We start from the raw sequence: 17,109 nt of genomic DNA on the forward strand, positions 1-17,109 counted from the left end.
TTCCGTCTTGGAGACCTCTAACAAGGGAAGACTAGCTTATTCGCTGAAAGAATATTCTTCATTATTATTAAAATAATTAGAGCCTGTGACCACAAAAAAAGAGATTGATTACTCTAGTGGTTTCACCTTAAAACTTATTTTATCATAAGGATAATCAAGTACCACCTCATGCCAGTAGCCATTAATTTAACGTTTCTTGCAATTTAAGAAATCAGAATCATTTACATAGCAACGTTTTAAGTGTCTAGTGAAAAATATTTATCAAGGTTGACACGACAGTTAGTCGCTCGTAAATTAATACGGCCGGTGCACTTTGTTTCACTTCCGTATCAAGATTTAATTGTCTGTCAGCGTCATCGCATTTTATTAATTTGCAACATTGAAACGCTTCCAATACTATTTAACATGATGATAGTTGTTGTCTGCCACCAATTGGTTCCTTGAGGAGGTAAATTATAAGCTTTTAAAACTACCTGCACGGGCATGGATTTTATTGAATCATAAAGTATTCACATATCTACATATATAAATAATCTATATACGTCACACTGCTGGGCACAGGTATGGAGCATATTCCACTACACTACTTCACGCAATACTTTCACACAAACGGCTTACGTGCATTCCTAAGGACGAAAGTCTTTAAATATTTAAAGTTAATATCCACAACCAGATCTACAAGTTGTCCAACTTTATGGAGTCAATTAGTTTAGGTCCTGTTTGCCACAAAATTTTTAACTTTAGCATATCCTTGTGTTCATGGAAACTAATGCAGAGTACTGATATTTCACAGTTCAAAAACTGGGTTAACTGACCTATACCTTTTGAGGAAATTAACAGCTCTTGCAGAATTACCCTATAGCCCTCAGCACATGAGAGTGGCTACATTAATCTCCCGGTTCGCGGTTAGTATGTCGAGTAACGGGACAGAGGCAGATGGAGGTAGTCGCGCCTACACTCTGCAAAGAGCATGTACTATAGACGCGTCTTGGATTATAGCTCTTCATGAATCATCAGGAGTTTCAATCGCTGCGACTTTTTATATGGTGACAAAAGAACAGATAAAAAGATGAACTTGTCTAAGAGCATTCACGTTAAGGTTGACAGATAAAATGAGTCACGGTTTCAACATGTGAATGTTGATGTTGGGTGCAGTTAAACGTACTTCACTGATCATATCGAGTTAAAAACTGGTGCCAAGATTATAATCATCATCAGTTCATACAATATGGGAACTAATAGACATGGATTACTCGTGGTTTGGACACAATACCAATCCTTCAACCTTTCTGTAACAGTAAGGTCTGCACAAGAAAAGTTATTTTTTGTGCTTGTCGTCTAGTTACAGTTAAACTACTCAAAGATTACACATGTATTGGTATACTCAAAACTGATTCGAATTCTCGTATCACTTTAAATGAAAAACAATTGTAACTCACCTACTCTGCAACTCATTTAATCTTTGCGTCCGTACTCGTTGCCAACGTATTGAACTTGAGAGCACTGTTGTGTTATGAGCAGTTATGTGATGCTTCTGACCCACATATTCGGTAATTGCACGAAAACACATTGACCATTGTTCCAGTCTTGTTTCAAACGGATAAATAGAAGAACAAAGCACGGGCAAAGAAAATACGCGATGAAAATTGCAAAGACTAGATGGATTGGCACGTGGGAAATGTTGGCGCCTAGTCAATTTTTATCCTATGAACCATTTGGACGTGATCAAGATGAATTTTTAGAAAAAGAAATTTTATACCATTCTATTACAAAAGATAATATTATTATGTTATGTATATATACTACCTATTAACTTGGATGAATTTGATTTATTTGACAAAAATATTTACAAATAAAAATAATATATGTATACTTACCTATAGTGAGGTTTAAAATGGTATGGCGTTTCATTTATAATCGGCGACAAAAGCAAATTAAACTTTAGTACCGTTGTTGACACCGTAATAATAGTATTTTTCTTTACAGAAGTACTTAAAAACAAAATTGTTTCTACAAAGCGGAGTGTCTTCCAAAGAACCAACTCCAATTACACTCAACAACGTATAATTTTCCCTGCAGTACCGAAAATTGGCAATTCACTCGTTTCAAATCAACTCGTAAGCCATTCAAAACAGTTAACCCTATCAACTCTTTACGGAGAAAAAAATGTTAGATCACGAATCAAATGCATAACCTCAATTTGGCACTAATAAAAAATATCTATACAGTTATCTATCGAATCATATCTTTTGTGTGGCAGGACCGGATTGGCGGGGTCAATGTTCGCTGCAGCTGATGCTTTTCGTTTGTCGCTCTATGGAAATAGGAATGCTTGATGTGACAGAGTTATAGTTCTAGTTTCTCATCCAGTTAGTTGTAATATTACGAAAGATCCTCAGTCGTGCAATATCAAGTTCCTTAAAATCCTGTTTGTGGAAAATATGTTAAAGCAGATACACTGGTTTTACAATCCAGGTGGTTACATTATAACGGAAGATAACTATTTTGTGAGAAGTAGATATGCGAAAACATTATTTTCTGTTGATTGATAAATCGTCATTAGGCTTACTTGAAGAGTTACTTGTCAGAATTTTCAAATAAATATTTACTACCCACCAAAAGTTACTACAGCGAGATGGTTTTTTTATTTGAACTTATCGATATGCTGAAAAAAGTTTAAAATCACAGAGTTTGATAAACCAGCGGTTCTAGCGGACACCTTCCAGGAAAGCTGTATCAGTGACCACTAGTTCTAGGTGCCTGTTGCAAGTCCGGTTGCTGTGACACATAAACCCGGTGCGCACACGCTGACCGACAATCGACGATCTGTAATTGTGGGTGCAACGACCGCCAATCTTCCGAGCGATCGCGAAAACAAACGTTCTCTGTCACCGAGGGGAATGCCGTATCCAGTAATATAAGACATTAGGATACTACTGTCTTTGGAAACGATCTTTGTACCTTGACCTAATTTTTTGAGGTTACCTTTTTAATTCATTCCCAGACAACAATAGCATTTTTGAGAGTCAAAGTTCCTTGGAATCATGCATTCCAATTTCGAAGAACTTGGTTTGCTACTGCGCTAGATTTGACCTGAGATCCTGACATAAAGATCTGCATGGTAAGGTAGGTAAGTAGTACTTTTTAATCAAATTATTTACATTAAAAGAAACTGACTTTAATAAAGTAGATAACCTTTTCGATATAGTACGGTACGGAACTCTTCTCGCGAATGAATGAAAATTGCGCCTGAGTAATAACAGTATTACGAGAAAGAGACATAAGTATGCGTTAGCGTGTGTGTGCTAACTTTAAAAAAGATGTTTACTAAATTAATTAATAGGCATCTGGTGCAAACAGGGTAATACACTTATTAAGGCGACCTTGAAATTTTTAAAACTGGATTAATGGTTATCAGTCTGTGCAAACTGAAAGATAAATATAGCATTCTGTACACTTTGAAGTGGGTCTAAGATCTAGATTGATATGCTCACACAAACTAAAACATGACAATGACACCGATAACTATCTTCTTCTATCGTGTGGTGTCAGGGTTGATGATAACTATGAAATAACTCACACAAATGTAACGAAGATGCTAAGACTGTGTCATCATCATTAATGTCATTCTTAGTTATATTATGTTGGTACTGAACCTATTGCATGACATAAACCTCCCCTTTTGCATGATAGTGAGCCATTAATACCCACACCTTACCTCAAAACTGGCACCCCTAATCCCCAATAGACGTGTAGGTACCTATAATATTTTATTAACTAAAAAGACAGACTTAACGGCTTCTCAATAATGCGTGATTAAACCATAATATTACTTTATAAGCTAAGACCTACCTATGAGTACACAATTAAGGCGTTCCTTGAAAAATACAAATCCTGCAACATGATCCCAATTCAAAGAGTATCAGCGCATCTGACCATGACGTCACCCAATCAGTTCAGTAAAATCCAATTTATTAACGAAGGTCGATTGTTGCCGATTACAGTTACTGTTAAGGCATTGATGTACGATGGGATTGGCCGAGCTCTTGCTAATTTAACATCGGTCCAAGTAAAATGTAAGTTACGATACACAACACCGAAACAAACTCTTATGTCAATAAGTATTTTGGTAACCGCCATAAAGTTGGTGTAACGGGAAAAGCGTCGAATGACGTAATATACAATCCCGACGACCCGATTACTCTAGCCATAGAGGCAGCCAATCAGCTCGCGACACCAAACTTTTAAATATTTTTCCTCTCAGACGACGCGCTGAGCCGAAATTCGCTCCCAACTGGGTACCTTCAGGCCTGCTGTCTTAAACGTTGTACCGGGTGAGAGCCTTTAGCGTTCCCCATTTATCCGGCCAAGTAGTTAATGCCATCTGCGGCAAATCTACAATAAGACACGTCAAGAAAAAGGGAAAAGCGAATACTTGAGTTTTGAAACAAAAGTCTTCTGCTGCCAACAAAGGTAAACTTTGAAATAAGCTCATTATAAACTTTGATAGAACAGTGGAACATACGTATTTACCTATTCTTAAAAAATCGATACAAGCTACTCAGCGTTGACATTCACCAGTTAACCACAGACATATTGTGGGAACTAGTACTGCGGCGTTGTCGTTCCCTCACTTAATAATCAATGGCATTCTCCGCCCCTAGTCCACACCTACACATTACTGGGATCCATAAACCCCCGCTTAACGGATACAACGGTGACTCAACAAAAGTAAACAGCAATGGTGAAATGATATTTTAACCCTTAAAAGCTCATAATGATTCTTTGCTACTTCTTGGAAAAGTAATAAGGGTGTACAATATGGGGTCTCCAACTATCAACTTTTGCAAATTCTACATACTATAGATGCCATACTACGTCAATAATGTAAGCCTAAAGGTAGCCAAAAGAGAAATACAGCATTTTATTTATGTTCTGCTCCGTCATATCGATGATGAATTATAATCATAACATTTGAAAGTAAAAGACCATCCAATACGGATATTTGTCACTAATAACTAGCATAAAATGTTAGTAGAAAACATATTTGGTTTGTTGTAACGTTTAGATATAAAACACTCCATAAAGAGGTAAAAAAATAATTAAACAATCTTACGGTAAAAATAGCCAGACCTAATAAATAATTAAGTAAGCACCTGCTACCTACCAAACTCCAAACCTAAAACGAAACACCTTTGCTAGCCGATTTAACGAACCCCAGCTCAAAATAAACCTAGCACGCAAAGAATACTTACGTAAGCAGTCAATTCATATTGATTTATTTTCAGAAACTTATTGTGAACATGGGAATATTTTCGTCAGAATATACAATAGGTACACACTCACATCAGTAACGATTGTACAATGTTTAGTTGGATGGATCTATCATGACATTCAGCTCATCGACACCCGTACCAAAAGCGACGTTGCAAATTGTTTCTTTTGACTAGGTACTTACTTGTGGTACAAATATTGAACAAGCTCAAAATTTATTTAGTTTACCAGTAAGGATTAAATACGCGCCTCGTGTATTTTTTAAATGGCAAAGAAGCAAAACTAAGTATTTCTGTGAAACATAATAAGAGTAAGATAAAACTGACTGTATTATGAATTGGCAGCGGTAATGAACGTAAGACGAAAAATCTTCTTAGATTTTCTTCAGATGATGAAAAGGTTTATCATCACTGTCATTATAATCTCAAAGTAAAGTAGGCTAACAACGTGAATGATGAAATGATTTACCTACTCGCTTATCTATTCCAAATCTAAGGCTGTGATATCTATTGATATCTCACACGTGAGTTTATTGATTGCTGTAAAAATATTTGTCAATATTCTTAATCTCTTTTTGAGTAGGCAGAGCTACAAATAGTCACAAGTTAAAAGTATAGTACGCGTGTTATTGACTGTACTGTAGCTAATTTCGGTATTGGTGTCTTGACATAAATATGATAACCTTACTGTAAGTCAGCTTATGGGCTGTTTACTTACCTTTTTAAATATTTTACATCACCAAAAATCATATTCTAATACATGGTGAGAGAATGCTTGGGGGGGTTAAAAAAGCCATATCGAAGCAATTCATCTAAAAAAGCAATATTGTAATTTGACATTTGCGCATATGAAAGTAAGTGCGCAATGCAAGCAAATGTCAAATACCATTATTGCTTTTTTAAATGAATTACTTCGATGTGGCGTTTTTAACCCCCCAGGTATTCTCTCACCATGTACTAGATAAGATAGAAAGTCTACCATCTTAGATAGATAGTGAAATCTTAGTCTATTTAATATTATTCCTGACACGATATAAAGGATGGAACATTTTAAAATTTTACCTCTGGCCATACATGGCATAACTTAACGACTCACATGTCACGATCATATCCCAATTGGGGTAGTCAGAGGTACGTCCATCGCAGGATGAACTAAGTACACCTCACCGAGCTTTCTGTTAGACCAATGTGATAGGTGGTGAGCCTTATCACCGTCTATTAATGGTCATTTAATATATATGGCAGTTAGTTTACAATTATAAACGTAAACTACGTTTACCTAATGACATTTTAATGTTCATCGAAATAGATATTATCTGATACAGTATACCTAATAGTAACACGAATATTCCTATCAAAACATATAGGCACATTATTATTTTGTTCATTTTCTAGATGGGTGCTCACGCCCGTATATATTCAAATTTTATATGATAAGACCTGTCCCAATTTGTAATGTCATGTACGGTCACGAGTACTAATATGTATACACTTTGCAACCATGTCACATTAACTTTTTTGACAATTTAAACCGTAAGCCTCATTAAATGTCAAATATGACACAGCGAACATGAACAGCGAATATGCGACAGGGTTCTAAAGTGGGTACATGATATTTCTCACGACTGTACCTATCCATACAATGCAAACTAAACAACTACAAGAAAGAAGGAACTATTATGTACGATTTGCGTTATGAAGTTTAATTTTATTATGATGCATAAAATAAGCTTATTTTTAAGAATTTCTAAAAAAAAGCTATCATATGAATCATTATTTGATCGCAATCAAAGAAAGAACGATGAAAAAAGATTTAAGGATCCTAAAAACACATAAGAAACAAAATATAATATCTACCTACCTACATCGTACCATTTTGTACAAAACCACGAAGAGACTACGAAGAAGATATAAAAAAGCAAATTAACTGAAGATCTCAAATATTAGGTATCTTAGATATAAGAAACATGATGAATGCATTTAATGCGATGGGCTGGAATGACTCGAGTACAACGCCCATGACATTATACTAACTAGTGATAACAAAAAAGTGTCAGAAATCTGCTATTTTTCCATCGTTTCAACCATATCTCTGTTATTTTTGTTTAACACAACAACAACAACTGTAGAATACAAATCTAGAATGCTAAAAAAATTATTCAAGATTCAAGCTACTTACGTTTTGACATTATAAAGGTCCTGAAGTTTCAGCTCAACCTTTAACAAAAACAAAACTTTTCAATAAAATCTAAAATTTTAGTAAACGACCGGCACTCACTGCGAACTTAACAACTATGATAACAATATGCGGATATTATCAGTTTGAAATATAAACTCTATTATGCGTAGATATTAAAATCCAGAATTATACATAAAATTTATGTATGTCTATAACTTTTCCTACGTATATGATATAAATATGTATTATATGTAGACATACGGAAAACCAGTATAGCTATGTATTACAACATCTAAAAGATCTCATATCATATTTATAAAACTAGTTTTGTACATAATTTACTTGTTTCAAATAATCATTATAATTTCCTACGTGTTTTTATTTGAAGGTCAAATGTTTTACCTTGAAAACCGGCAGAATTCACATTTACCCTAGCAGTGGGAATAATCGTGATTGAAGTTTTTAAAAATGCAACTTTAGATATCAACTTTTGTATTCCATAACTATCCGTTAGGAGATTCGGAGGTGTTGCAAAATAAGTTATTCTTCATCGTGATAAGGGCGAAAATTTGAATTATTTTTTTACACAAAATCGCGTGACAGCTGCCATTGCAGCTGTCAATTGTTTTTGTTGTTTTCTGCAGCTTATAAATAATTTAAACTTTTTCAACAAGCTTATTAGCAAGGAGATTTTTATAATTAGGTAATTTCATAATTAAAAAATGTTCGCTTGTTACCAGCGAGCCGGATTTAACCGTTTACACGTAAAGCTTTGCGTTTAAACGCTTTAAAAATAGATACAGAACATTTACAATAATAAACAGAAGCTGTTTCTTTTTATAATGAGTAGCCAGGTTTCAATATAAAGTATTTTATTCAAGAAATAATAACGTAACGACCATAGTTAAGTACATTAACTAGATAGGTGTATGTAAACAAATAAGTGATAAATTGGTATTTAGATTCAATATTGAAATAACAATATCAATAATATTATTGCGTATAATGAAATGTGAAACAATTGTTCAATTAAATTGATTAAAACGCAAAAGTAAAGTGAATATGTCTTCGCCGCAATTTCAATTCTAGGTAGGTACCTATTATATGTCAAATAAGTATAGAAAAAGTGCAACTTACTAATAAATATTGCAGACTAAGTATCCAACTCCAATCACAACACTAAACCATTCGATTTCTTGACAATTCACCTAAAAATTTCATTCTAGACCTATTTACACAACAAATTAATTGATTTTTTTCACTAGATATTGATAATTTGATTAAGTACACATTATTTTAGCTAATTCTATAAAAAAACAGTTCGGTATAACATTTTATCTAGATTTTAAACTAAAAGGGATTATGGTGTTTCAAACCACTGCATTGGTGTAAAGAATTTCACTACGGTATGGTGGCCTGGGAAAATGCGGAACATCGCTCACCCTGAGGTTCCGCGCATGCGTAATAAAATTTTAGGTTATCCGCCATTCCATTCGCGCAACATTACATAAAAAGAGACGGAATGATTCAGTAGTAACATGCGCAGTGTTATTGATGGAAATGTTGGCGGGAAGTAAGCACAGATTTTTTTTTGGACGCAAAGGCGTGCGCGTGGTACACTGTCTACTGGCATAAATCGTTTTCCATCGGTGCGCGTATATGGAATTAAGTGAAGTAATAACAGCCTTGAGTCAGTAATGTATTGCAATCAGCAAGCATACCACCACGTGGTCGTCACGCCATGAATTTGGTCCAATAAGAGACGAGTTTACAACTTCATAAATATTTTACGGTTAAGGTAAATACATGTACATGTTTTCAATGTGTTTCTTGAAGATTTTGGTGATGTCTCGTCGCTTCGTCTTCATGGTAGGCGTTAACTGGCCGTTTTCTACTGAGAAAGGCTCGGGATGTAAATAGATGTCCTTGACCTGTTGAGCAAAAATAAATGATAATGACCTAACCCTTCTATTTCCATGCAGGTCAGTTAGGTTAAGGTTAAAATACAGTTATAATTGTTACTTAACCCCTATAGCGACAAAAAAACGTAATATAAGTATTATATTTATCTTTTATTGTGTGAGAGAGAAAAAAAGAAATGTGTGGAGTGGTTTTCTGCCCTAACACCTCCAACAACCCGCAGTGGAGCAGCGTGGTGAAGTAGGAACCTATGCTCTGTACTTCGGGCAGCGGATTGAAGACGGCAGGAGGCTTGTACCAAGCAGTGGGTCATTGGTCAGGGTATTTGTGTGAAAATCAATGAGATGAAAGATAATGCTGCGCCCCAACTAATATAAAGAAAACAATCTGATTATTAAGATATAGATACACCTACTATACCTAATTTGGTATGTAAAGGCCTGTCTACTATTACCAGTTTACAAAAAATCATTCATTTAAAGAAGGTTAGAAGTAAAAAATACATTAACCTGTTCGAAAGACTTCAAGTCAGCATTTCTGCCTATCTCCTGCATATCTTTCAATACGGCATTCTTTACCCGTTTGTCTTGGCATAGCGATGTGCATGGTCCTCCAATATTGTTGATCAACGACCAATCTATTAAAGCTTCTCTGTTTGGTACTACTATTGCTATAATGCAAGACTGAAAGATAGAAGAAGGAAATCAATAATTAGATTAGAATTTGCGACGGCACTAAGTAGTGGATTGTTCACCAAATGAAACCGCTTTTGGGAAGGAAGGAATAATGTCAAGAAAACCAAATATTTCGAAAAAGTAACGAATAATCACGAACAGAAAGATGAAGGGAAAACCAATATGTACAAAATTTTAAAAGGAAAACATGTATGAATATGGATTCCATTAGAAGATGAGATTCTCTGTTTACTCCTTTACTCCACAAACGCAAGTGAATACCATTACCTTCAATGATTCCCCATAAACTACGATCTGGTCCACAAATCGGCTGTTCAAGTAAACATTTTCTATTTTCTCCGGCGCAATGTATTCCCCTTGCGATAGTTTGAATATGTGTTTCTTTCTATCAATAATGTTTAATGTCCCATTCTGTGAAATATATTAAACTACACAGTAGTAAAAACTCACCATAAGATAAAGGCTGTAAGTACTGTCTAAACTGGTCAGATTAAATAGGAAGTATTTTCCACTCAGAGTATTTCCAGAGATTGCTAGAGATGACGTGATGATCGATAAATGCCGAAGCCTTCGACTCAGAAGATGCTTATAAAGATGCTCGTGGCTCATCACACAATAGTATCAAGCGCCAAGCAAAAGGCCATAGGGATATTGCAGTGCGCTTAACATACACATAATGTTTCTTAGACGTAATAACATAATTTTATCCCTAGTTGAATATCCACATTAATACCAACACTTAGAGAGACAGAGTCAGTCGCCATGGTAAGTACTGGTATGCTATCTTACCGATAGCCATTCACCAATGTCCCCGGTATGAAGCCAGCCATCCTCATCAAGCACCGCCTTAGTTCTTTCTGGATCATCATAGTATCCCTTGAAGACATTACTTCCTTTCACGCATATTTCACCTTTATCGTCTGCTGCGTAGTACTCCATTTCAGGTACATCTACCAACTGTAGAATACCACGATTAAGTAAATACGCATTATATTTTGTCTATTTTGAATCACTTTTTAAAATCTTGATTATCTATGGAAATGTTTTTGTGCATTTGAATGTCTGGTGCTTTTATTTATCCTAGGGAAATAATTGTTTGAGTTTGTCTTACAATGCGAAATATTATCTTACCTTTATTTTACAGGAGGGTACAGGAGGTCCCACGTGACCTGATGTCGTATCTCCATGTAGAGTGGCACATGCTACCAAGCACTCTGTCTGACCGTAACCTTCCCTGACCTTTGGAAAATTATAAGACAAAGTAAGAAACTTTAATGTCCAATGCTATATTTACGATTTACGACCTTTGAAAGCATGCTAGTTAAGAATCTCATTTAATATTCCGACTGAAAGTTTATGATCTTAAGATCCAGTCCTTTTAAAATTTTGAAAGCCATAGTTTAACTATTGTGTCTGGCAATTTGGGCCGCAGGAGGTTATAATGGTAGACAGTTAATTTATTTTAGGCATTAAATACACAAAGGCACATGTAAAAGTTAAGCTATTTCCCACTTCGGATACCATTCATCCCCATCATTACCTGACATCCAAGAACGCATCGTACAAACGTGATCACATTTTCTGAAAGTGGTGCTGAACTCGTTAACACCATGCGGATTCTTCCCCCAACCACTTCCTGAACATTCCGAAATACCAACCAATCCCAAATTGAGTCGTTTCGAATAACGCCACTGAAATTTCACATTTGTTTTATCAAACAAGAAAATTGCTTTAGTTTTGCATTTTATAATGTTGTCTAAAAGCAAATAACACTTAAAGTGGTGTGGCCAGTTCTACAAGTCAATACAATTGAATATGGATATTTAATTGATTCTCAGTAGGTAAATATTTGACTTTTCCGTTTCTGTTGCTTTTTAGTATTATTATCATAATTGTCGAATTTGTTTACAAATTCATGTTTTATCACATGCTCAGCGGTGAAGGAAAACATCGTGAGGAAACCCACATTCCCGAGAAATACATTCTCGGAGGTATGTGACCTAACCTGTATTGGGCTGCTTTTCATTTTGCAGGTTGAAAAGTCAGACAGGTAGTCGCTTCTGCAAAAAATCGGACCTGTTAAATCTTCAGGTTAGGTAAGCGGACTCTGTGAAAAAGGGATAATGCTAGGGAGATGATGATTGCTTTTTAGTATTAAGTACATACCTTTTCAATTCTGCTTGTTTGAAAAACAGGGCTATTTGGAATATCAAGTTCTTTAATTTCGATTGCGAAAGATGATTTGTAATGCCATCGTAAAACTTGTTCAACAGTCGAGGTACAGTCACAACTACTGTCGGCTTCAAAGTAGCAAGATCATCTTTCAAACGCTGCAAGTCACCACCAAAGAAACCTACTGCTCCACCTTCTCTGTACATGGCATGCTGAAAAATCATTAGTTTTCAACATTCCTATTTGTCAACTATTTTCGAATAATAATGAAGTATTTCATTAATAATATATTATAGTATATTATATGATAGTAACAAAAAATAGTTAAGGGAAGAATTCAAGAGGCCTATCAAATTAATATTATGTAAAGCTAAGTAAATCTTCAGGATTATCTTAATTTCCCAACCCTTTCTAGATCAGAGAACATTAGCTCCCAACAATCGTAACTCTTAACTTTTTTGTATATTCATGCATCATAATTATAGCATATATATCTGTGAAATTCGAGTTTATTATAACGACAATGTTTACACACTTACCTTTTTCTTTAATGATATTTTTTTTTACATTTCACTAAGTTCTTACTTATAGGATAAACATTTTGTTAACTGGTTTCCCAAGATGCATACCTAGTTTGGGTGTCCTTGTCCAATTCTTAATACTGTTAGTTTATAAGACAACATAATTATAGATGTAAGTGATTTTAAGTAAATATTTTTGTGCAAATAATTTTATTACCTGTACTATCCTCTCTAACATATGTCCTAAAGGCAGATAGGATATCATAACATCGTCCTTCTTCATAAATCCTTCGCCGAGAGAATCTATAGCAGAAACTATGTTTGCATGAGTCAACATTACTCCTTTTGGTATTCCAACTGTGCCAGATGTGTAGCAGATTGTACTCAAGTCTTCAGGTTTTGGTGGCTGGAACATACTCGCAATTTAATTCTTTCAATAATACTTGATGAAAACTATTGCTTACTATACGTTCGCGTTACTAACTTAGAAAATACTCTTGAGTCAATTTAGTTTCTCTTTTAAGTTGGGTTTAAGTACCTGTTTGTAGATAGTTCAAATACACGTTATCTGATGTAATTTTCTTCAACAAAACCTCTTTTTTCTTCAAGTTATTTAGTCCTGAGTAATAATTGTGCCCAGAATTTTATACCTGGATTGAAACTAGTTTGTTTATTGGGAGGTTTTACTAACAAACATCACATCCGAATGTGCAGAAGATAAGATTAAATGATTAGATTCGGTTAGTAAGCCAATATCGTGTATTGCAGTGAAAAATATACTCACTACGGGTGTACAGAAATCTTTCGCACCTCGAGATTCGATTTCCTTGAATGTTAAAATATCTACTTCGCGTTTCTGAGCCCTCTCAAGTACAGAAGGAGATACCTCTTTCAAACTGATTATTGTCTTCAAATATTTTGATGATTCACCAATCAAATTAGTTACTTTCTTGTCGTCGTCGGTTAAAACAACAGTAATTTTGTCTGGAAATTTGATTTTTTAATGAAAGTTAATTAATTAGAAATAATATCAAACATATTTTACAATTGTTTTTTTTACATTGACTCACTTTGATTTAAAATGAAAGAGCATGCTTCGGGTCCGAGTGTATCGTATATTGGAACTACAACCATAGAATACGTAAACGCAGCTAATTCAGCCATTATCCATTCGGGGCAATTCTGTAGATAAATAGCTGGAAACAAAGAAATTAAACATCATTAAAACACTGAAGTTTATATCGCAGTAAATGCAAATATGTATCATGATCATTGAGCTTCATACTCAGATTGTACCCTACTATACTGACACACAATAATCTCATCTCATCAATAATAATATTTTCATTTATTTGTAGAATCAAAAGGCATTTCGAATAAAAAAATACAAACCTAATACAGAGTTTGTCTGCAAGCCCAGACTTATAAGGCCAGAGCCAAAATTATTGGCCCGCAGTAATGTTTCTTTGTAACTTTGCCACACATATGGCCCGGTTGTATTTTCGCGCCATCCCAGGCACTTGCCACTATCTGAAACCGGAAAATAAATACATTTAGGAAAATATTAACACCACATTTTAGGTACCTATATACCTACATAAGAGATTATGTAGGTACGGTCACGAGTGCTAATATGTATACACTTTGATACCATGCCACATTAACTTTTTTGACAAATTAAACCGTAAGTCCCATTAATGTCAAATATGGTAGTGCGACAGAGTTCTAAAGTGGGTACGTGATATTACTCATGACTGTACCTATAACGTTATTCATATTTAAGATTATTCCTTAAGTATCTTCATCATATTTTTTCAGAACACGATATAGCTTTGAAAAAGCGATAATTGTTAGGGACCGTTCGATAAACAGCTATTCTAAAATGAAAAGCGCCTGAAAGTTTAAAAAGGCAAAGATTTAAATACGCAGAAAGTAAAATTGCATTTACTTGATAGCTTGGCGCCTTGTCGATAAACATCGTATACTGTACGAACATCATCTTTTCCATAATGCGGAACTTCACCATTTTTGCTTCTCCACAGTTTTGAAGAACGTATTCTTTCTGGACCCTGGAATTTTGATTAGAATACCTATATGATTATCTGTAACACGAGGACGCTTTCTATGCTTGATTGGAATGAAGAAAAAAAATAGAATATATTCACCTACTTATCTTCCCGCGCCGGGAATGTTTTAACCATTACAATAAACGCCTTCCGCTGTTCATCATACGTTTCGTTACATCCATTCTAGGATTTAGTATCAGTATGTTCTGATTACATTTGTGATGATTATGATGATCTGATGTTAGGAATTACGGGCGTGAGTGTAAGTGTTTATATACTCACCGACTCCAGTAAGCTCTGCTCGTTGAAGGGAATGACAGGATGTTTTATATTTGTTCTCGTCAACAGGTAGTAGACAGATACAAATGCTGATAACATAAGGGCCAGTACGTATACCGGACTACCTAATATCAATTGGATTGCGTTTGCTACTGTTGAAAATAAGAATACATAATTAAGTACCTATTAAAAAATATTTATCATTACAGGTTCTTTCAAACACGACGATTTTTTTTTGGCAAGCTAAGCCACCAACAGTTCGACTCTTCACCTATTTTATTTATTTTATTTTTCTTTGTTAAGGAAACAAACAGCTTACACAATAGATACTTAAAGATATAAACTTATAATTAAACACATTAGCCAAAACAGTTTTCACCGATGTATTTAACATATTATATTATATTCCGTTGCAAATTGCGGTGAACTAGTGTGTAAATTATATTAAGTTATCCTATTAGGCCCCAGCTTTAAATTAATAGGTACAAAAAGAGATTTATCTATCGATTGACACCAAACGCAATTTTTATTCTGCGGACTTGTGAGTTTCCCTACATTGATAAAAATTACGCGTGAACCTGTCATAAAAAACTTAACACATTATTAAAATTTTAACATTTCAACCCTTATTTAGTAGTTAAAGACTTTAATAAGTTTCACTTACCAGTATAAATCATGATCAAATTTAATTATTAATACTTTTTCGTGCACCTTTTAAGACACGTCACTACGAACAGTTTCTTCGACGAACAGTGAATATGAAACGAGATGTTCAATCCCTCTTTAAATAAAAACAGTTTTATCTGTCTCTGTTACTCTCATAAAACTAAAAACATGTTTTTAGGTTAGGATGCTCAAATATGGTTTTCTACCTACACAAAGTACCTTCAGATATAAAGTTTGAGTCGTGTCATGAAGTCATGAGTGACTCAACTCAACACGCATCCTTAAGATCTTATTACATTACGCGATCGATCAAATCATCGGGTGCCCTCGGGGCGTCGGGATCGGGCAGTGTGTAATACTGCTAATTACACATTGGGTGGTCGGGGTTACGATTTCGCCATATACGTATTTGTATACCTACACCCAATTCATCGTGCCCGAATGAATAAAGCCTTACGAGTTCCGTTAATACCGTTGCCTACTTTATCACCAATAACAATAACAACATCCCAATGATCACGACAATATCCCAATGGGGTATTTTTGAACATAATTATTATCGACTTTGCTACGAAGTAATAAGCAACACTGAGTGTGATGCTAATGTAGGTAACTTCCTAGCAAATGTTTATAAAATTGTTTTAGCCCAAGTTATAAAAATATAAGTTTAAAAACTGAAACCCGACTATGGAAAAATCACGCCCTGAAATGTATGAAACAAGAAAAAAGGTATATTTCTTTGAAATTCTTCCGAATAATGACGTTTCGGTGATAGCCGTGGTCGTATGTGGTAAGTAGGTGGTAGGTAAGCAAATTTTTAGGAGATATTGGCATACGACCACGGCTATTTTCTCAACGTCATTCACTATTCGGAAGAATTTCAGAGAAATATACCTATTTTCTTGTTTTATACTTTTTAGAACGTGATTTTTCCAGTCGGATTTTGTTTTTAAACTTATATTTGTATTTATATTATTTTAAGGTCCTATTTATTAAGATTTGAAGATAAAACCTGTCCGGAACGCATCAAATTTAGCGTGACGTCACATAGCCTGTAACCACAGGATAATCGCTGCTAGTTACACTTCATTTATTCAACTCATAAATACATAAGACATAAATACATACATACATATATAGCGATCAAACCATACATAACCCTCCTTTTTGCTTTGCTGCAGTCCAGAAAGGTCGATATATCCGATTCGAATTGGTACGGGGCGGAGTTCTACTCGTATACGTACTTATTATTTATTCTATGAGTATGCCCAAAGCCAATAATTACGTCGTCACTAATTTAAGACCCACGCTCTTGTCGGTGTAACATTCTCCATGCTA

General features: G+C 34.8%; 2 protein-coding genes across 3 annotated transcripts in view; both read right to left on the reverse strand.

Annotated features, from left to right (window-relative positions):
• LOC126374074 (long-chain-fatty-acid--CoA ligase 1) overlaps positions 1-8,725 on the reverse strand; it is a 38,030-nt gene extending 29,305 nt beyond the window's left edge. The window contains exons 1-2 of one of the 2 annotated variants that reach the window (XM_050020542.1): positions 8,590-8,725; positions 7,453-7,490 (exon numbers count right to left, since the gene is read on the reverse strand). In XM_050020542.1, the coding sequence (XP_049876499.1) occupies positions 7,453-7,462 (10 nt within the window). In that variant the 5' untranslated portion in view covers positions 7,463-7,490; positions 8,590-8,725. Of the gene's footprint in view, positions 1-1,877; positions 1,927-7,452; positions 7,491-8,589 lie in introns of those variants that run through there. The other variant, XM_050020541.1, reaches the window with a different exon arrangement.
• Positions 8,316-15,950, reverse strand: LOC126374080 (long-chain-fatty-acid--CoA ligase 5-like). Its single transcript, XM_050020552.1, has 14 exons — positions 15,770-15,950; positions 15,109-15,257; positions 14,709-14,829; positions 14,153-14,290; positions 13,831-13,956; positions 13,545-13,744; positions 12,978-13,166; positions 12,234-12,451; positions 11,608-11,758; positions 11,199-11,306; positions 10,857-11,024; positions 10,335-10,478; positions 9,882-10,055; positions 8,316-9,383 (listed from the first exon to the last, which is right to left on the reverse strand). Exons 1-14 carry the CDS (start codon positions 15,780-15,782, stop codon positions 9,246-9,248), a joined length of 2,037 nt encoding a protein of 678 aa, XP_049876509.1. The 5' UTR covers positions 15,783-15,950; the 3' UTR covers positions 8,316-9,245.
• Positions 15,951-17,109: the final 1,159 nt, after the last annotated feature.

Source organism: Pectinophora gossypiella, chromosome 16 (genome assembly GCF_024362695.1).
Source record: "Pectinophora gossypiella chromosome 16, ilPecGoss1.1, whole genome shotgun sequence".
Lineage (NCBI taxonomy): Eukaryota > Metazoa > Arthropoda > Insecta > Lepidoptera > Gelechiidae > Pectinophora > Pectinophora gossypiella.